Below are 21,621 nucleotides of genomic sequence, written 5' to 3'. Positions count from 1 at the left end.
TCCATCCATTAAAATAACCCTAGGTCTATTATCGATAAGGAGTGAATCAAAACAAGAATCAAAGCAGCTTTGAGTGAGAACAGACTATGTTTTTGTAGCAAAATGGTAATTAATGCTAGCACAGGGATCAACAGAACTATGATAAAATAATTTGCTATTTTAAGCCTCCGAGAAGACTGAAAGCAGAATTCCCCCAAATTAATAGTATGGCTAAGGTTTCTACACACAAAGCAAAGTATTTTTTACTATATGTGTGTACAAAAAGCATGTAAAAAGGACTGTTTGTGTAGGAATCTCCGTTTTCTTTTCGCTATGTTGTCAAAAGTCTGTGCAAGTTGACTACCAATGTTGCACAAAGTACTGTCAATAAACCTCTGCTCCATAAAACTGTTGTTTGTGCTTGTACACTCATGACAAAATAAGCAAATGGGAGGGACAGACAATTAACTCCTTTTTTGCTATTGACAGTACTTTGGTGACATCAGTAGTCAACTTGTACAGACTTGAAATCACACTATTTTAGTTCCTATCAAAGGTTGGAGGCTAAACTAAATCAGTTATAGTTCTGCAATATTTTGGGATTGCAATCAATTTCCAATTTGATTTACAATCTTTGATTTTGATTTATATGCACATTAGTATTTACATTGGATTGCATGGATTTGTGTTTCACTTTCTGTGTCTCCTGTCAGAGAGAACATTTCTCTTTTATGCTCTAAGCTCCAAGACATTTTATATTTTGAAGCTTCAAGCAATGCGTTTGTGGCCACAGTTGTTTTGACTAATCTGCTTGCCTTTGTGGATAGCTGTGAGGGGCTTTATGTTTGATGGTCAAAAGTAAGGGCTTCTTAAGAGATTAGCGTAGATGTTGGTTATCAGTTAAAGCACAGCTGAAGGATATTTCTCATCTGAAAATAGCAAAAAGCAAAAATGTTTTCCTTCACTGAAAATATGTTTTTGCTCTTAGCCTTACCAATTTACTCTATCACAGGTTACTGCAAGTGGATTTCCATCCAATCAATGATACATGTACAACCAAACACCTGTCATCAGTGCCTGCTTATTTTGAAAAGCAGACAGTGACTACGTCAAAGATAATTCGATGTAACGTTTCGATGCAGTTTCGTCAGAAACGGCTCTCATGTAGAATTTGGCAGATACAGTAGCATTAAGAGACTTGGCTAGATTTTTCTTTTTAAGAATGTGGCAATATTATGCAAAGACTTAGATGTGGTCGTGCAGCGAACCTTGAGATGTGGTTTGTCTGGTGTTATTACATTCCAGTCGCATTGTGTTTTTTGTGAATTTGTACCTTCCATTACAAAGCTTTTACTGAAAACGTCCAGATAAAGACTTGCTGTTGATACCGCATGTGTGAAATAGTCATCTGGTTGCGCTCTCAAACACACGAATGCATATGAGACGAGACATAAATACCTCATTAAAACACACACACTTGTTGTGCTCCACACACACATTCCCCCTCTCTGTTTCCATCTTTCCACCCTCTCTTTGTTTCTTTCATTGAAACCACAGTGATGAACAGCAACATATGTGGCTGTGCTTGGCAACAGATGTTCATTGGTGGGGTATTGTGTAAGACTGAATGTTAATGTGTGTCATGAACAACATGCCAACGACTCTCTGTCATTTGTTTTTGTCTCCACAGTACTATGAAATGTCCTATGGCCTCAATATTGAGATGCACAAACAGGTAAGAAAGACTGCATTCACTGTGACTGGACGTCTGCATTGTCAAGTGGTTGCTGGTGTACTTAGACGCAATGCAAGTGTGCTCAACTGTATGACCAATAACACATGGGCACCATGTTATGCGGATGGGCTTGCATTATAATCTATCGTCTTTTTGTTTTTGTTAAATAATGATTGGGTGTAATTTGTCAATTTGGACAATAAAACTCTGGCCAGTATACCAACAAAGCCAGAGAAGTTCCAAACTGCATGATAAACTTAAGTCAATGCACAAAAGGCCATTTCACCTTAGAAGGAGTTCAGGGTGGTTTGGTCCCAAGTGTCGGCGTATATCTCTATTACCAGTAACGGCCCTGCAACAAGAATATTTGGGAATTTCTGCACAGCCTTGGGTTAGGTACTTCCTTGTGGACCCAAAAACTGGTGGATGGATGGGGTGATCCAGATGATGTTCAGCCATCTCGTTGTGTTCAGCAAGTTTGAGTTGTCTGATCATATTCATTGCTACCATCGCAGTCTATGCAAACAAAAACAGAAATGCAGCTGCCATCTCAGTTCCTTCAGTGTTGAGCCTTTTCTCAATTCCAAGTAGGCCAAGTAAGGAATTGTCTACTCTGTAGCTCATATTTGACAAGTACGACTCAGGAGATCATCCTATGGAGGATAGGAGGATGTTTATTGGTCTCTCTGCAACTAGAACAGTGATGTATTTATGAACTTGATGACATTACGGCTCAGCTAACAGGATAGCGGTATTCAAAAATATGTACCATTGAATATAAAATAATCACTCACAATATGGCTCATAATGAACAACGGCAAAAATGCCTTTAATCCTTATTTTATATAATGTATCTTTTAAATGGCTTGTATACTGGGGTACAGCTGAAAAGCTGTTATGAATTAAGCTGGATAGCCTAGAAATCTAAATCTACCAGTCAAAATGTTAAATTTGCTTTGGAACGCCATCCAGCAATCATCCATTGTAGCTCATTGAATATGCCCAAAAGTCATGGAGAGCCAATCAAATCAGTCTGTCCTTGTAGAGAGTCTGCGGATGGCCTTAACAAGATGACGACAGAGCGGTGATGTAAAGTTGTCTCTCAAATCGTTCCTTTACAAGGTAGATGCTGTTGTGCCAACAGGCTATATGGCAAAAGTTTAATTTACACCAGACCTCTTCCATTGACTTGTTTTCATTGCTCTGAATATGTCACTTTTTTCGCTAACCAACTGTGTGCAAAGCCAGTTGTTAAGCAACCGTTGGTGCTGCCCCTTGGATCCGGAGGTCCTTTGGATAATTTCTACTATATCTTTATAGATGTTGGTCTGATCTATCAGGCTAAAAGCTGGATATAAGCGAAGATAAAAAACTCAGGAATTTTCAAAATGGCTTTGTCTTGATAAGTTAACCACAGACATCAAATTTGAAGTTATAAGAACTATTTTCATGCAGGGAATCATCTTAAACCTACATTATGTTACACAAAAACAAAGTTATAACTTTGTCTGCTATCATTATTTCTGCTCATTGACTCAAAATGCATCATGGGATACTTTGCCATTTCAAGTCTCCACAAGTCTTGATAAAAAAAAATAGGCAGTGCAAGAAACCATCCGGGTTATAGTGTGTAAGATCACTCATTAGTTATCCAAGAATGTCAAGACAAATACAATGTGAAAAACTGTAGGTCATTGTAGATTGTGTAATACTTCCACTTGTCCTCGTTGAGATCTGGCGTTTTTAAATAAAGACATTTGTCTGAGTCGTGTGTACTCTCAGTTGCCAGTGACTGCTTGTCAATTCCCGTACTAATTTGTTGTCTGGGCCACACTACGGGAGAGCGAGATAGTCAAATTGCATGCAGAGAGACAGGCAGACAGTCAGATAAATGTGGAGGCAGAGACACGAAAAGGCCAATGTGAAACCTGTTCTAATAGAAAGACCAGCATGCAGATAGACAGAATCATTATCCAGCTGAATGGCATTTCCTTTAAGGTGGCTGTGGCTCCTTCTCTTTATCTATCCGTCATGCTAACTGGCTCTCTGGTGGAGTCAGACACGGCCACGGAAAACAAGAGAAGAGGGGTATATTTTTCGCATTTAAAATGAGCTCTTGGCATACACCTTCAGAAAGCAGCTCATTGTTTGAAGCTGTCTCTGAAACGCCTTCAAATGAAAGCCTCTGCTCTCTGCACTTTAAACTTAGAATCATTGTGTCATTTAGCTATCAAGGTAATTATAGCACAGAGAAATCAAACAATGGGTTTCTGTCCAAACACTGAGTGTGGGGTACAGCGAGATCCAGATTCCTCTGCTGGTTTAACTTGCCCCGTGCTTGACCTTGGTGAGGAAGAATTATTAGTGATCCCTTTACATTGTGATGTCACTGCGTTTAAGGCAAGGTATCTCTCAAAAACAAAACTTTGTATCCTTATAAAACACTCAGGCCTGCTGTTGATTCTTGTTTTTGCTGGAGAGTAACAGAGACATGTGACACCATGCGTCTGTAGTAATTTTTGCAGTCGTGGCTTGTCCCTTTAGTTTGCTGTTGGTTGAAAAACTATACTTATTCTCTCGAATCTTGTGTTTGGAAGGGTTGAGCGAAGCTTTCCATTTTTGCTGTAACAGCTCTGTTATGACAGAAGAGAGAAATTATACCAAACAATACCCAAGGCAATACATCACATTGCAAGAGTTCCATCAGTTTAGATAAACTTGCAGCTCTTTCATTCAAAACTTCATGTAAGATCTTTGCGATATGACTTTTGCCGTCATAAGTTTTCCCACTCCTGACTGCCTTCGTCTAGATTTCCTATTATGCAACAAAAACTTGTATTATTATCTCTCCCACTATTCTGCAGTTATGTTACAGTGTGGTACACCAACTGCACTAAAGGAAACCAGAGGATTGTGGGAATCAAACACCCCAGTCTGGATACAGTTTATGCTCATTACCCAAATAAGCAAAGAAAAGTTATAGAAACTGTACCTGCCAATGTCAAAGACTATGTATCCCCCGTGCATTTGGACAAAAAAAACATTAACATTAGGACATGCACCAAGAGGCTGAAAAGCAGCTGGTAAATGCAATTATTGCAAGTTAGCAGCCCACTGTTTATTGTGTAAAAAAATAAATAAATGATCATAGTTGGTCATAGTATTGGGCAAATACTACCTCAGATGAGCAACATATAGCTTTTGTTTTAATGAATTAATTTATTTTTGTAACAGTGTCATAATTATTAAAAAACAATTAAACCAAAAGGGTACATGATCTGGGCAATACTAAGTACCCCATGGTTCAATAGCCTCCATAACAATCTATCGGGATACATTTTAGGCCATTCTTCATTACAACATAGTTTTAGTCTGTTAGGCCTTTGGTCAGCCCTCTTGTGGTCCCATCAAAACATTTTAGTTGGTTGAGGTCTGGACTTTGACTTAGTGTGGCGACCCAACTATTCGGAAATCCTGATACTTTGGTTTTCCAGTCATTCTGATGTAGATTTGTTGGTGTGTTTTGGCTCTCTATCCTTTTGAAGGACTCATTTCTGACCAGACAGATGACTGCACATTTGCTTCTGGATACTGTGACATGTAGAGGAGTTTATGGGTCAGCTCAGGGATGGCAAAGTTCCTATATCCTGTGTCTGCAAAACAATCCCAAATCAACAATTCCTCCATCTCCAAGTTTAACAGTGGGCTTTGGAAGTTTCTCCTAAAATCCTGTATCTGATTTTGAACTCTATTTTTGTCAGTGGTTTTTATACATTTTCAGATGGGTGTGCAGAAACAATTGTTTCTCCAAGACCATTCTTATGACTTTCCCTCTTGGGATTGTGTGAACCACACCTATGATCAACATCTTAAGACGAGTTAAGAAATTGCAAAAATTTGCAGTTTTGCATTGCTGGATCTCAAGCAGGTTCTAAGTAGAGCTTCAAACAGGAATAAGAAGAAACAGGAGCAAGAGAAAAAAAGATTGAGCACGCAATTTGTTGAAAAACAACACTTTAACTGAAATGGGCTGTTCATCAGCTGATCAAAATATTGAGACCAGGTTTTTGTTGAATAAATAGTGGCACAATGAAAAAAAATATATATTATTGGTCACCTGGAACCGACTTTGATCATATGATTTTTATTGAGTCTTGATAATGACCCTACTGTATGTATAAAGCATCAAACTAAACATCAGTCTTTAACATAACATATAATACAAAAAGGCATAAAATAGAAAAAAGATGGTGTCTCTCCCTGACCTCATATGATAAGATTCTGTTTACATCCCAGCCCCATTTTATAGCACTGTAAAGGATTTTACATTTTATCATTTGTTGTCTGTACTGTATTTATTATTCCTGTGGATCTCTTGGAGAACTACCAAACAACATTTAATTGTATAACTACAGTAATAAAGTCTTAACTTGGCTGATCTACAGTGTTTTATACAAAACTGAGGTGGACTTACAGTAAGGGGATTTTGTCCATTATTCCTGAACCCAAATTCAGCTTTAGACTCATGGGCCCCCCAGTCAAAAGGAGATGTATGTTGGAAATGTTGAGGTGGTACCAAGCAAAACGTTAAAGTTGTAGTTTAATCACAAGAAAAGAAAGTGACTGCAGGAAGGGAGCAGATAAAGAAACACAGAGGGAGAGAGAGATTGCTGGCAGCGAAGCCATACAGTCTTGGACTGTCAGCTCTTGTCGCTGAAAAGAAGAAAAGGACTGAGCTACTGGCATCACCTCTGAGAGTATGACAGAGGGAAGGGGGCCAAGTCAGGGGTGAGTGTGGAAAACAGGAAAAGTAGAAGGAGAGAAAGTGTACATGGTATGACAGGAGGATACCAGAGAGGAATATTCAGGCAAATGAGAGTTAAGAAAAAGAAAAGGTGAAGAATCAGACTGATCGGGCCAGGGACCAGTGAACAGGAATATACAGGAAGAACCAGTGGGGGGAATGTGAGAAGGAGGAAAGGTAAAAGAAGTATATGCTTCAGCGCAACAGAGTGAAAAAAAGAAAAACAAGAATGGTAAGAAGGGATAATGAAAGATGTGGGAGAGTCGGTGGGAAATAGACGGTCAGGGTATCACAGAAAGAAAAGGAAACGGAAGCTTAAGTTGAAATTGAATCAAAAGGAGAAGGTAGGGAGATAATGATATAGAATTATGGGAAAAATGGAAACCTCTGAAAAGATGTCTCTGTTATAAAGAAAGAATTGAAGATAACAGAAAAAAGTATAAAAGGAGAGAGCGCAGCAAAATACTTCGGAAAAGAGTAGTCTACAAATGGAGAAGGATAGTTTGATTTAGAAAATGAGGACTGATAAGAACGCAAGAAAAGAACGGGTTTGAGAAAAAGACAGCTAACAGAGTGACAGTAACTGAAAAAAAAGACTGCAGGGATAAGAAGGAACATTGGAGAAAGAGATTAATTGAACGGATTAAAGAAGAGAGGGTAAACAGGAAGGATGGAGCGCTAGAGACAGATAAAGACCTCATAGAACAGATGAAGGGGAAAAAACTGGGGGAAATGAATGAAAATGAAAGCCAAGAAAAGCAATGGAGGGATACAGAGAGAGGAGAAAGCAGAAAGAAGGGAGGCATACAGACAGAGACATCAAGGGAGGGAGGGGAGCTTTGAGCTGCAGCAAGAAATAATGAATCATGAATAGATTTAACAGTATCTGCTCTTATTTCCTCTCCACCTCCTCCTCCCTCTCTCTCTCCAGCTTCCTCCTTACATCCTGTCAAGATCAGTGCTATAGCCTTTCTCCCCTCTCCGTCTCTGTCTCCAGCGCGTGCTCTGTCATTATCAGTGGCAGGGCCATCTCATGTCCCAGCATTAATTGAGCTGTAACAGTCATCTCTTGCCTTCCTACCCTTCCTTTGAGCCACTTTTGATTATTTTCGCTCCCTGTCTCCGTTTCCTTCTCATTTTCCCTCTTCCAGTTTCACTCTTGGTCTTTTTTTTCCCCTTTCACGCGCCTCTTCATTCCTGTCTGTCTGTGATGATTGTATCTGAACAGTATGAGGACACAAGGAAGATAACGTCTCCTCCCTTTTTCCTAAGCTGTATGGATAGAGTGACCTGCATGCACGCACACATCGGTTCCCTTCCTTTTTCATTTCATACACACTAGCTGGATCCCCAGGAGCGGTGAGGGAGGCCATAAAGACTTTACATTATTCTTGGTGGTTGTTTTATATTCATTGATATGGCACTTCTGGCGCTGAAGTAGTTATTGTCTGAATCCTCTGTGATGTGCATGTGGACAACATGTATATTCTCTCACTTTGTAATGCAGACAATAACCATGAACTTTTTAGCAGAGGCTAAATGTGTTGTTGTTTTGAGGTGTGTGGTGATTGGATTGGAGCTTTTGTATTGACAGACATCTTCATGCATCCACTGTAGTTTTAGTTTATTTCTGCAGATGAGTCATTATCTTTGTCCCTGGTGTTGTTGTTTTTATGTTTCTATATCTATGCTACACCACGTGAACAAGTGAATCCGCTCAATCAATAGATCTAGTTTCTTTTTCAGTTCAGGTCCATTTCACCTGAATTAGTGCAGCTGCGTATTCTAGGACCCTTCTTCTTGAAAGTCATAACGACAGTAATTGTTGTTTTTGTTGCTATTATGTGAAGAGTTTTATGATATGGTAAACAATGCAGCATCTCTATAAGAAAACGCATTGAATTCAAATGACAACCCCCTTCATAGATGTTCAGATGAAGTAGCAGTGGAAAAACGATGTATAAAAATGACTGCTGTCAAGAAATCAACACACAAAAAACTATAAAACAAGTCTGAAATAAAGATGCGCTAGATAACAAAGATGTTGGAAAGAAATCTAACTGAGCTCAACTGTTGTTCCTTCTTTTTTTCTCTGCTCCTCTTCACTTTTTAATTCAACTGATGTCCAAATAAAGCCATTCTCTTTTTTAGAAAGGACAACGAAAAGAGGTTCAACAAAGTCCCTAAGTTGGTCTTTTTTTATACATAATGTGAATTTCATTTATAAAATACCACTTTTAGATTAAACGTTGTTGTACTGTTCATCTCTAGTCCTAAACTACAATGGCCCGGTTTCCCAGATCAGTTAAGTAGCTCTTAACAGCGAAAGACTTCTTTCACAGGCTCCTTAAGATGGTTTGAAAGAAGTCTTTCGCTGTTAAGAACTACTTAACTGATCTGGGAAACCGGGCCAATAATAGTTTCTGATGAAAACCTCCAATTTTAGATTTGTTTTTACATTTTCTTCCCCTGTCTTTATTGATAAGGGCTGATCTTGTTTATGTTGCTTATAATCTGCTTTGACAACTCTTAAAGAAGGTAACCTGGCTAACATAAGGGAGAGAAAGTGCTTCAAATGCAGGGAGCTTCTAGAGGAGGAATAAATGTTTTATCTACTTGATGTAGTTTTCACAGATAAATGTCCTCATGGCTCAGCCACACAGGTGTCTCTCACTCTTAGTTTTTTGTTAATCCTAACAATTTACCTTATATTAAGTTAATACTATCACATAACTTCCACTCGTGCTCCATCTATGCTCAAACTAATTACATGTCTGAACAACCTTTGTAAGACCTCTGAGTAACTTAGTAACTGATGCACATGTGTAGTTTTATAATGACATTTGACCACAGCTAGGAAAAGCCATTTGCAACATGAAATACCTTCCTCTGTATAATTAAATTATAAAGAAAAATTGTATATCTACAGATTCATACATACATTATGACACATATTACTTTACTTGAAGGCCTAACGTGTTGATGAAAGCGGCACATTTCTTCACCTGGGTTTCGTACTGCGGGGTAATTTTTGACAAAGGTGCATAAACTACACATCTTCAATTTATGAGGTAAATTGCAATTTCAGCAGTAGGTTACATTATTTCCTTTCTGGGATAGTGGCCCCTTGAAAGACCCCTGAGGCCGACACGGAAGTTACTGAGGCAGCAGTTTCAGTAACTATCTTGGTAAGTGCTTCTCTACAACAAGGCTGCAATCCGTGGGGGTTCATCCTTAGACTGCCGCTATATGTCCACTTTGCCAGATTTTTATGAGCAAGAGATTAAACACTTTTGTGTCTTTTGCACACAAAATGAAGGAGACAAACAACTATGTAGTCTTACACTCTTTCATACGGACAGTTGAAGCTCACCAGTCAACCTTACATGTGTTTCTGGATACAAACATGGAAACAAACATAGAAAGAATCAAACCAGCGGCAGCAGTCTTACCCTCCACGGTACTGCGCTATCCTATTTGCGACCTATTTAGGATCCCGAAAAGAAAATGGTTTGAAATGACAACTACATGGTTGGTGTATTTGAAATAGGCTTTAACACAAAGCTTTGACACTTAGTTTTTGTGGGAGAAAGGGTGGGGTTGTTTGCCTTTTAGTAGCCTGGACATGAATCTAGGCAACACGGTGACTCGGCAGTGCAGGAGTTTAGTTAGAGATTACTGTAAACAGTGCCTGTGTAGTTGAAAGCTTGGCTATAGTTGAATTATAGTTGAGTTGTTATTCTTAACTCTTTGTTATTTAGTCAAGAACACAGCACAATGTAGACAGGAGCTACTTTTTCACAGAGCTTGATGAAAGGGTTTTTGGTAGATGAACAAAAGATGATACTAAAATACTAGAGAGTCAAAAATGATTAATTTGCTTTAACTGTACTAAAGATGTGTTCAGCTGGCTGTTAGGTTACAGTATCATTTTAATACACCAAACTATCACTTCTGTGTCTTGCAGATTCTTTTCATTATGTACATGCAGCTTCATCATTAGCAAAAGTTGTGTTCCCATTAACTGTCTTAAATATTCTGTGTTCCTCCAGCAAAGTCTTTCTTTAGTGAATCTACACTGACCTGTGAAATATGACTGTTATCTCCAGTGTTTTGATCATTATAAGAGCTTCAAACATATCTGGAAGAAATGTGTGCATAAGACAATGTGTAAATGACACAGTGATTAAATGACTTCATGCCTGATACATTTTTAAAATATCCTCCATAATAATTCAGCAGGCCAGCAGACAGAAAGGTGGCCAAGCAGAGAGAGGGAGAGAGAGAGAGAGAGAGGGAGAGAGCGCGTCTCCACGAGTGTCTCTTTAGTAAAAAGTGTCAGTGTGTCCTTGAGCAGCACAGTAGACCCCCTTGCTGGTTGCTAATGTTGAGCAATTTGGGATGATAACAGCATGAGATAAAAGCCTGAAAAGTAGCAGCTGGGAATTGATAAAGCCGAACCTAAAACTCACCATAGCAGCAAGATTATTTGAAAAGACAGAAGCTGCGAGAGTGACAGAATGACACAGGATAGTAGACAGGATATTTCACGAACCGGTCTGCTCCCATAGGGTACACGCTTATTTACATGGCATGTATGTGTAGTATTTGCCCGTACTATATAGATAAAAACACGGTGAGGCTCACAGACCAGGCAGGATATTACAAGGGTCTGTGTTTGGCAGTCAGGATGCTCTGCAGTCAGACTGTTTCCCCTGTGGGCTCCTGAGGACAGATGAAGCAGCTGGCTGTCCTTCCTTCCTGTTTCCTCCTTTCATTTCACCACCACATGTATGAGGCTGAGGATGTGGGAGTGTAGGAGTGTATGTGTGTGTCATTTTATTTGACCAAAAGACAGTGAGTAACCCAGACTGGGCGAATAAAAGTAAAAATTTGAAAGGAGCTGAACAGAGAAAAGATAGGAAAGACGGTGAATAGAAAAAGAAGAGAGAAATGGAGACTGGGGAGGATAAAGAGAGAAGAAGGGTTTAAGGAGAGGAGGAACATTAAATGAGATATTGTTTATGTGCTAGAGTTGTTTAAAACATGTGCAGGCGCTTATCCGCCCGTCTAATTAGCCTCAGCTGTCAGGCCTTTTTATGCATGTTTGTACACATGTGTCCTTGTATGTGAGTGAGTGAGTGAGTGAGTGAGTGAGTGAGTGAGTGAGTGAGCGAGTGAGTGAGTGAGCGAGTGAGTGAGTGAGTGAGTGAGTGTGCATGCGTTGGTACGTTTGGCTGAAGTTGTGACCTGAATCCTGGTCTCATTGGGGAGACGTGTCATCATTTTCAACTCCCTGCTTTGCTTCACAATAGGACCGGCCCTCTGTCCCTCTCTGCCTTTTCTTTCTCCGACTGAGTCTCAGTCTTTTTCATGTCCTGTAATTCATACTTTTTTTTTTCATTCTCACCACCCTGACTGTCCATAATCCCATGATTTAGATCTGATTTTTTTTAAAGTATTTTTATTTAAAAGTCTAGATTAAGAGCAGACTGCACATGTGGGTCAACTAGAACATGCTTTCAGGAGGTCAGCGCTCCCTCTTTGCACATGTTGTAGCATCTGTGCTCTGTGTGTGTGTGTGTGTGTGTGTGTGTGTAGCTTTGATGTCTCTCTCTCTTTCCTCCCCTCACTCCCTCAGCTCAAACTGTGTGTGTGTGTGTGTGTGTGTGTGTGTGTGTGTGTGTGTGTGTGTGTGTGTGTGTGTGTGTGTGTGTGTGTGTGTGTGTGTGTGTGTGTGTGTGTGTGTGTGTGTGTGTGTGTGTGTGTGTGTGTGTGTGTGTGTGTGTGTGTGCCATTGGATGCAGCAAAGCTCAGTTGTGAATAATGGGGCGTAGAGATGGAGAAATAGATATTTGGTGATATAATCTTTTAGGAATGGTAGAATATAAGTTGAGAGGGGAAAAAACAGCAACTCGGGGGAGACATATGAGTGATTAAGTTCCCAGTGAGCTAGTGTTTTAGCGTTAACATATTTAAACTCTGTGGGAAAAACTCTTGAGTAGCTCCACAGACTGAACGGTTATGTGTGTGTTCGCGTTTGATGCGTGCGCAGTGCTAGTTTTGTCTCGTAGGTAATATAGACTGTCACATAGGATGCCATCTGCTGGGGAGACGGACAGAAAACACAGGTGAAATCTATCGTAATAGGATTGTTTCCCCCTCCCCCTTTTTTGGTGTCACTTTGTTGGGAAAAGGGCATAATTAACTAAATACTCTTTTAAAGTTTTCTGTTTCTTTTTGAGTGGTGTGTATAAACTTTGCATTGTCATCCCATCACAAAAGTCTAATGTTTGATGAATTCATTTATTTCTTTGTTAAATAAGTTACATTTCTTTTTATGTAAAAAACTAAATTGCATTACAGAGATGTTAACATGTCTTTACATCTTTTAAAAGAAGCATTATTATTTGTGTAATTATTAAATACATAGGTTTGTTAACAGTAGGTTGTATTATACGATTTATTACTGTTTGTTAATGGTATCGTTTGAATTTACAGGACAACAGTTATTTTAAGCTTGAATTATGAGGCTTTCCTTGGGCTCCATCTGAGCTTCAACAGCACTTATGTGAAAATAGCCACAGCGCAAAAAACTCATTTGGAAGAAAGTAAAAAAAAAAAAGAGTCTTAGTTTTAGTCTCGTGGCTAGATTATTTTCCTAGTTTTAAGGATTCTAGTGCAAAAAAGTTTTCTTACCCCACTGGCAGAGCTATTTCTGCTTAATATAAGACACTTTGACCAGATTTAGGAATATTAACCTCATTCCTAGAGCGACTGTTTTCAGTCAGAACAAATACATTTCCTGTACTGTGAACAAACTATTTTCAAAAATGCTAAAGTTTGGCATCTTTCCAATTTATTTTGACCTTCCTTAAGCCTTCAACTGCTTTTTGCAGATGTTTTGATTTTAAGTGTCGTCCGGTACCCGTTTTCTCACCTTCTAATATAAATAACAAATGGCTCTTAACAGGATCAGAGGAGAATAAGCTGATATTTAAAGAACTGCTAGTAGGAATTCAAGATGGTTTTTAAAATCTGTCTTTGACTGTATAAGACTTAATGTAGATGTTCCTCTGTGCAAATGTTTCAGAGCATAAACTGTGACAGTCCAAATCAAGCTACCTCTGTGGCAATAAACCACATATCAGTAACATAGTTGACTTATACCATACTGATTATGTTTGTGTCAAACTTCTTCAGGCACAAACCACAAGATGTTTTCAACAACATGGATTAGTTTAATGGGTGCTCAAAGAGGAGACATTTAGATGCTTTTTCATGCAACCAGCTTTGCTGCTGTACTATTTTGTGTCCGTTTGCCTTGTGGATGGTGTGACTCTGAGGCCGTGTACAGTCTGGCAGTGCAAGATGGTGAGCTGGCACTGTGTGAACGTGACTAATGGCTTTGTGTATGATATAGTCTGAGAGAGGAGGAGATGGGGGTCTAGAAAACTACTCTGCAAGGACTGTGGAGCAAAGAGCTATTGTGTTACAGCGACATCCATGTGTGCACTGTTGTGTGCATGCACATTACAGTTCAAGAGACATTTGCCTGGACCATGCGTCTGTGTCCTTGAATCCACATAAATGTGTTGGTGTGTTGGTAAGTGCATGTTTCAAACTGTGATGGACCTCTGCGTGAGATAGAAGTGAGCTGTCTGTCTGCATTTTTCATTCTAAATGTTTCTGCTGCCGTCTCTTCTGCCTATCTTATATTGGTTCTGCACTAAAGGTTGAATCGGTGTCTTTGTGTGTTTATGTGTCAGAATAAATGTGTGTGCTTGTTGGAGGCTGTGTGTGTGTGTGTGTGTGTGTGTGTGTGTGTGTGTGTGTGTGTGTGTGTGTGTGTGTGTGTGTGTGTGTGTGTGTGTGTGTGTGTGTGTGTGTGTGTGTGTGTGCCTCTGCTCTTTTTGCATTGTGTAATTGTGTGCCCTTTTGCTTTAAGATTATGTGCACGACTGTTTGGGGTGGCTTATGTGTGCATATTTGTGAATGTGGTTGGATTCACTCACAGATACCCACAAGTCTGAGTGTCCGTGCATGCATGTGTGTGCACGACTTTGAGTATGTTTGTATATGTTGTGCACTTTGCTTCTCGTCTTTGCTCACTCCAGCTCTCTCTCTCTCTCTCTCTCTCTCTCTCTCTCTCTCTCTCTCTCTCTCTCTCTCTCTCTCTCTCTCTCTCTCTCTCTCTCTCTCTCTCTCTCTCTCTGTTTCCCTTCCTCTCCTTCCAAAATAGAGGGGCCATCAATCAGTGGCAAGGGGGATAGAGGAAGGGAGGGCGGGAGATGGGGACCTGGCGCTGCGCCAGGGAAGAGGAGTTGGCACACTGCCCAGAGGAGAGGGAGAGAGAGGGAGCTGAGCTGAGAGAGGAAAAAACAGGAGTGAGGAAGAAAAGAGAGAATAAGAAGGAGGGCAGAGAGAGAGCAGAAGAGTGAAGCCAAGTGCACTGAGGGAAAACAGAGCGAAAGGACGCAGAATAAGAAAGAGAGAGAGAGAGAGAGAAAGAGTGCAGAAGAGGAAAATGAGCCTACAGAATTGAAAAACAGAAGGGTTGACAGCATGGAGAGAAGAGAAGCAAACAAGAGGAAGGTGGGGGTCCTGAAAGAAAGCATGGAGAGATGGTTAGTCCCATTGAACAACTCAGTACTGCAGTCATTAGTACGTCATTGGTACAAATATTCACCTGAGACTGTTCAAAGGGGAGATGGGTCCAGTTAGATGATGCAGAGTAGCAGAGGCTGTGGGGCATCACATGCTGTACTGGTGAGATGCACTGTCCAAAATAACACTCATGTTTAAAAAAGAAATTAAAAAAATCACCTTTTGATTCTGTACGAGTGAGGTGTGAGTGTGTATGTATGTTTTTTTCCCTCTCATTTGTCTCTGTGGTTCTGTGATCCTGTGATACTTTGGCGGCTCATTTAGCTCCTCTCCATGGATGAAAGCTGGGATAGACTCCAACGCTGCTGTGACCATGAACACGATGAAGCGCTTATAGAAAATGGATTCATTTTGACAAATGTGAACGCCAACCAAATAAAACATTTGTCTGTGATGGTGCTTATAAACAAACCAAAATAAAAAGATTGAAATGTTCATACTTCAAAATATCGAGAAGCATTAACACATGGTGAAAAGTCTGACAGTAACGCCCACCTTGTTTATTGAAAAACTACACAATTGGCAAACAGTTTGTTTAGTTATTACTTCATTTATTAGTAATTTCTGCTCTAAATTAATGTTTCTGTTGCAGTGTGAAGGTTTCAGATAAAGATTATGTCTCCTGTTATCACATGACAAGCAGCTTCTAATCATTGTAACACATAAATAAGATGGTGGGCAAGCGTTCATTCAGACATTTTACACTGTTACATGTTTACATATTTACATTTGCTTGAAATCTTTTGCCATCGGCAGTTTGGTTGCTCAACAGCTCCAGGAAAGGTATAATGACAGAGGGTAAAAAAGAACAATATATCTTTAATTTTGGATCCTGAATGACTTACAAGTCACATGAATAACAACATTCAGTCAATACACTTTCTATGACAGCAGAGTCATAGATTATAACTTTTATAAAGGCAAAGTTGACATAATGTTCTAGCTGTGAAATGTGTTCCCTGTTTTCTGTGCCAGATATATTCCTCTATATTTAGAGATGTTTCAACCATTGCTTATTCTTCTTCCCAACCTGTGTTTAAGGATCCAAACCTGCAAATATTCCTGTAACAAACAAGCAGGAAGTTGTGGGGATACAAACAGAATAAGCGTTAACAGACAAGGCAGAGTTTTTTTGAGAGCAATTAGTGTGAGTAGAGGGGTATCAATCATACCACACATGCAGGCCCCCCCGCTGACCCCCCACCTACGCACTCAACCATTCACCCACACTCACTCCCATACAGCTGGCTCACTCGGTTATAGTGGGACTCAGAGGCTGGCACAACTGGCACTGCCAGAGCACACTGGGCATCATCTTCCTCCTCCTGTGCCAATCTTGTCTCATGCTCATCACATTCAGATTCACCAAGCTTTGTTGGCATGAGGAACATGGTCACTGTTGCTTCTTGTCACACTTGGAGGCCAGATACAATGCTGCACTGTCACAGGGAAGTTGTTTCCCTTTGGTTGCAGTTGAAATGTACTTAAATGTCAAAACGTCAAACATTTGAGTTGCTGTTATTGTCTTTATCGGAAATATAGATCAATATAAAATGGCACTTTGGTTTATATCATATTAGATATTTTACAGACTTACTGGTATACCATTGTTACACAATGCAGAATAACCTGCCATCCCAAGGAAATGTTTTCCACTCCAACATTGAAACAGGCTCCTCTTTGTCCAATCAGTCAATCTCATTATTATCATTATTTTCAAAGAATCATTAATCTGGAAAAAGAGTAAATAAAATACAAAATTCAATGAATAAGAAACGCCACATTGTTAAATTTCATAATACTTGAAAATATACTCCATAAAGTCTTAGTTATTATTCTCCATGCTTTACTGATATAATTTCACTGTATAAACAGTATTTAACAGTATAACTTTAACATAATATTTTTGCAGATGAACAGAACTCAAGTCAGAAGACATCTAACACAATAGTGTAACATTAGGATAAACACATATCACTGCTCATCTCCCATATCCGACTTCATTTATTCACCTTTTGACTGCTGCTTAAAGTCATAGTCTGGTCAAATGAAATATGACTTTTGTTATATAATAGAAAATAATGTTAACGACTCAACCAAACGTTAAAATATAAAGTTATCACCAAGTACGCTAAAATAGGCTTCAGTGTTGGCTCTTTCTCCTGTTGACAGTACATTTTTATCAGAAGTTATGTGATACACTTAGGAGAGAAATTAGCTAATAATGCTCTAACAGTAATTTAATACTTTATTTTCCAACAACAACAACAAAAAAAGAAACTTCTTACAGGTATTATTTATTTATGTATTTATTCATTCAGTGGGAAATCTGTAATTCAAATACATTTTTTGTTATTTTGTCCCCATCACTGGAACCTGCCATCAATATAACAAATATGAGTGAAATTTCTTCGATTTAAACAATAAATCTTAACATTAGCCTCTTAAAAGCAAAATATAGATGAATGGACAAGCCCAGAGTTCATCAGGAGTAAATACGACAGAGAGATTACGGTGTGATTTTGACTAGTCTAACTCTTAATTTACTCTTATGTTATTCCCGGTGTTTAAGTAGAAAATTGACTTGATCAACTTGTGTGCTGTATACCACATCAGATCAATTTATATAAAGTTATATAAAGCAATAAATGAATGGGGGATGTGGACTTTTGAGTGGTGACTAGCACAGCCAGTTGCCAGCTCTCATCACTTCATTAGTCATCACTTTGACTTCTGAGTGTAGCTTTTGAGCTGTGAATAAAGACTTGGGGCATAATCATTCATATCTTAAAGACAATATGTTTTGTTGTGCCGTTCATTTTTTTTAACAGACTACTGTGACTGCCTGTCTCAGCTTAGCCGAGAGCAATCGGCCTGTGCTAACCCAGCGTTTGCTTGAGCTCTCATTTTGCTACCGAAATGACATTTGAAATGGCAGCTTCCGCTTCTTGGCTATATTGGCTGAAGGAGCTGGCAGCCGCACTGGATCATGTTGGGACTCTTCCAAGTCGACATCTTCATGGGCCCGCATTATAACAGGTAGCAGTGCCTGCAGCCGTGGCCTATTATAGTGCAAGGACTGGGTTGAGCAACAGGGCCCTCGCCAGATGTTTGATAGCTCTCTTTTCAGCTCTGACAGCCATTGGATGCTGTTTTGTAAGTTTGGTAGCATAGGTTAGCATAATCTAAATCGGCCAAACTAAAAAGGCTAACTTTGATTGTCCTAAGTTGGGTGTTCCAGCCAGTTGGTTGTTCCAGCCGACCCATTTGCAAAATGGTACCATGCAGTACAAGGAAAAAGAGGATTTAAAATCCCTCTTCAGACAACCTTTGGGGGATGTCACAGAGTGTTCGTCCATATAGTTTATGATTCTACCCTATAAAGACCAGCGGCTGTGGATAGAGCTTTAGAGACGTGGTTGAAAAAGAAGCTGTTGTGCTAGATCAGTGAGACGTTTTGATTAAAGCAAAACTCATCACATTAAGAACTTGCAGGTGTCAAAATGGCACAAAATGTCTCTTTTAATCAACATAGAAAACATTTGTTTAAACAGTTTTTATTTAGGTATTTTAGATATTAAATGTATCAAAATATAATACTGTGCAGTCTACTTCACTGATCTCTGCTTCGCATTATTATGCAGCACAAAGCACTGTGATCATGTGACTGTTTTGCTGTTTATCATCATCACCCTGTTAATAATGTGATGAGATGGGGTGTCTAAGCATGGTCATAGCATGTTTGTGTGTGTGTTGCTTTCAGGCTCTGAAGCTAACTGCAGTTTCATGGGCTGACTGTCTTGTCTTTCCCTTATTCACTGCTTTCTCCTCCTTTTTTCCCATTTTATAACTATTTGGAGAATTTTTTGGGGATGGATTTTGCTCTTCTGGTTGAAATTATGTTGGGGTTGTTTTTTTCCCCCTCTCTAACCTATATTGGATCTGTTTCATGTTGAGACTCTCTCTGTCACTATCTGTTTCCATGCCAGCTGGCAGCATATCTGCCCTCAGGTGTTTATTGACGAGTTCCCTCTCTTGCTTTGTATCTGCCCATTGATTCATCCCTCCATCCGGCCAGTCTTTGCCAGTGCTCCCAGGTGGCTGTGCTTTAGCCGGCTATAATATAGAATAAGAATGTGATGCGTTCACTTCTGGGGTTGCAAATCTGACTTTTCTTGGGTAGACTTGCAATACAAAAGGGCAAAACCGGGTAATGTATGAGGCTAAAATCAAAAATCGAACCACATCAGACTTACAGTTTGTCACTTTGAAATCCATCATTCTATAAACTAATTTCACCTGCACATGCTGGGTAAATTTGTTTTCCTCATGGATAACATGAAGGCTGATTTTTCTCTTTCATGGTGCAGAACAAGAAATTCTTCACTGTGAATTTTTCAGCAAAATGTCCTCATGTTTGGTTATGTAGTTAAATTTATCTAGATAGCTTTCAACCAAGGTTAGAAACGGCAAATGAAAATGGCTTCAAACGCTGGCCATGGTCGGGTCAGCCCTGTCAGATGCTGTTTGCTTCAGACATATGGTGCAGCATCAGTGCTGTCAGATTGGCTTTTTGTGGCCTGAATTGAGCCAGGTAATCAGAATCGATCTGTGGGAAGAGCCGACCTTGATAGGAGGTGGTGCGGTGTATTTACAGATTGATAATTTGAGGAGGGTGGTTCTTTCAAACTATGTGAAGCTTTTAAGTAAATGAAAGTATGACCTGTGAAAGTTTGACTTGTGTGTCAGAGCTGGCCACAAATCAATAGTCGGTGGTGGTGAACCACTTCACTAGATGCTATTTATGTACCGAGTTAATTGCAAAAATCTTGATGTTTGGTCAGAATTCTACAGGTAGTCAGCTTTCTCAACAGATAAGAGTTCAGAGACGTGCTGGGTTCAACACTAAAACTGTTGAATTTGTTAATGGAGCTGTAACCTGACCATCTTATACATCATTGTTATTTTCTGTTGGCATCATTATCGGTGTCAAGACTGACATTCTGCTCTGTATGCAGATTAAGGCCATTATTTTCAGCTTCAATTTAGTCAAAGAGATTTGAGCAAAGCAGGAAACGGTATAGTCAAGCAGACACCACTTGAATGCAGGTAGATGATTGCTTTGAGTTTAAAGTAGTGCAGGTCTCACACTGGCAGTGGGTGCAATTTAACATTGTCGGGGGAAAAAAATCTCTTCTACCAGGTTTCTTTTTCTCTTTCCCACATCTTTTTTTATGGTCAGCACATACACACACACACGCTCTTTCTCTTTCTGCTTGCATAGTGCAAATGCACAATCCACAGAGGAGCTTAGGCACAATTACCTGTCCACACATGCATACAGTGACACGTGTGTGAGGAGACAAAGCTGTGTCTGTGCACAGAACACGCTGTGTATTTGGTGATGGCTCCTTTTTGAAGTCATGATTGGAGTCGCTCCCATTCACAGGCTGGCTGTGTGTGTGTGTGTGCGTGTGTGCGTGCATGTGTGTGTGTGTCAGAGCCTTTGTATGATGGTGTATACACCTCTGTCAGTCACTGCACTGCCCTCCATCGCCTCCTTCGCTGGCTTTCTTTCTTCCTCTCCAGCATCCTGAAGTGCCAGGAACATGGGTTAGTGAGGATAAAGTGATACAGAGACAAAGCAAGATGGGTAGAAAGAGGAAGAGCAGAATAAATTCAACTCTGTCTGTCGTACAGTCTGGCAGCAAAGTAACAAGGAAAAAAAATGGATGAGAGCGACTGATGTGGAGGAAAGTAGGGATGATAAATTATAATGGAGAAAAAGAGAAAAGTAGAAAGATGGAAGAAAACAAAGCGAAGCGAGGGAGATGAGAGAGAGAGAGATGGGGGAGAGGGAAGGGAGGAAGAGGATGAATAGGGTAATAATGGCTCAGTGTGAGAGCTGTTGTAGAAAAAGAGAGAACGGCTGAGTGAAGAAGAGAACAAAATGAGGCTGAGGGCACTCAGACAGATAGAATTAGAATTAGACGGAGCACAGAGAGGTTCACAGAGGTTCGGTGTTTGTGCGAGTCACAGCGAGAGCGTGTGTGCTTGTTTTTATGTTTCTGTATAGCCTATGATGCGTGCAGCCAGCTGTATTGTTACGATGGGTACTTTGAGTGTGTACGTGTATGGATGCGTGGTGATAAAGAAAGTAAGATGTTTTTCACCATTTTCAATCAAAGAAAAAAAAGCTTGATTGTATTTATCAAGATTTTTTTTAGAAAACGAGTATAAGAACATGAAATAAACAGCCGAGCTGGTGTATACGAACGTGTCCTCACATGTGTTTGCAAGTTTGGTGGTAAGAGTGAGAGACAGAGAAACACTGAAGTGGTTAAGAGAGTGTAAGACTGAGTAAAATGAGAGTGTGAAGGTGCTAAAAGACCTGATGATGACTGGTGTTGTAACACTGCCTCCATTCCACATCTTG

At 39.8% G+C, this 21,621-nt stretch overlaps 1 protein-coding gene across 4 annotated transcripts in view; it reads left to right on the top strand.

Moving 5' to 3' along the window:
* Positions 1-21,621, top strand: part of tle2b (TLE family member 2, transcriptional corepressor b) — an 85,486-nt gene that overhangs the window by 37,191 nt on the left and 26,674 nt on the right. For 3 of the 4 annotated variants that reach the window (XM_061738172.1, XM_061738173.1, XM_061738171.1), the window contains exon 5: positions 1,670-1,714. The exons of the other annotated variant lie outside the window; for it this stretch is intronic. In XM_061738172.1, the coding sequence (XP_061594156.1) occupies positions 1,670-1,714 (45 nt within the window). The remainder of the gene's footprint in view (positions 1-1,669; positions 1,715-21,621) is intronic. 4 annotated transcript variants of the gene reach the window in all.

Source organism: Cololabis saira, chromosome 13 (assembly GCF_033807715.1).
Source record: "Cololabis saira isolate AMF1-May2022 chromosome 13, fColSai1.1, whole genome shotgun sequence".
NCBI classification, from domain to species: Eukaryota; Metazoa; Chordata; class Actinopteri; order Beloniformes; family Belonidae; genus Cololabis; species Cololabis saira.
The sequence above is the reverse complement of the archived record's forward strand: the minus strand, read 5'-3'. Positions and strand labels throughout refer to the sequence as shown.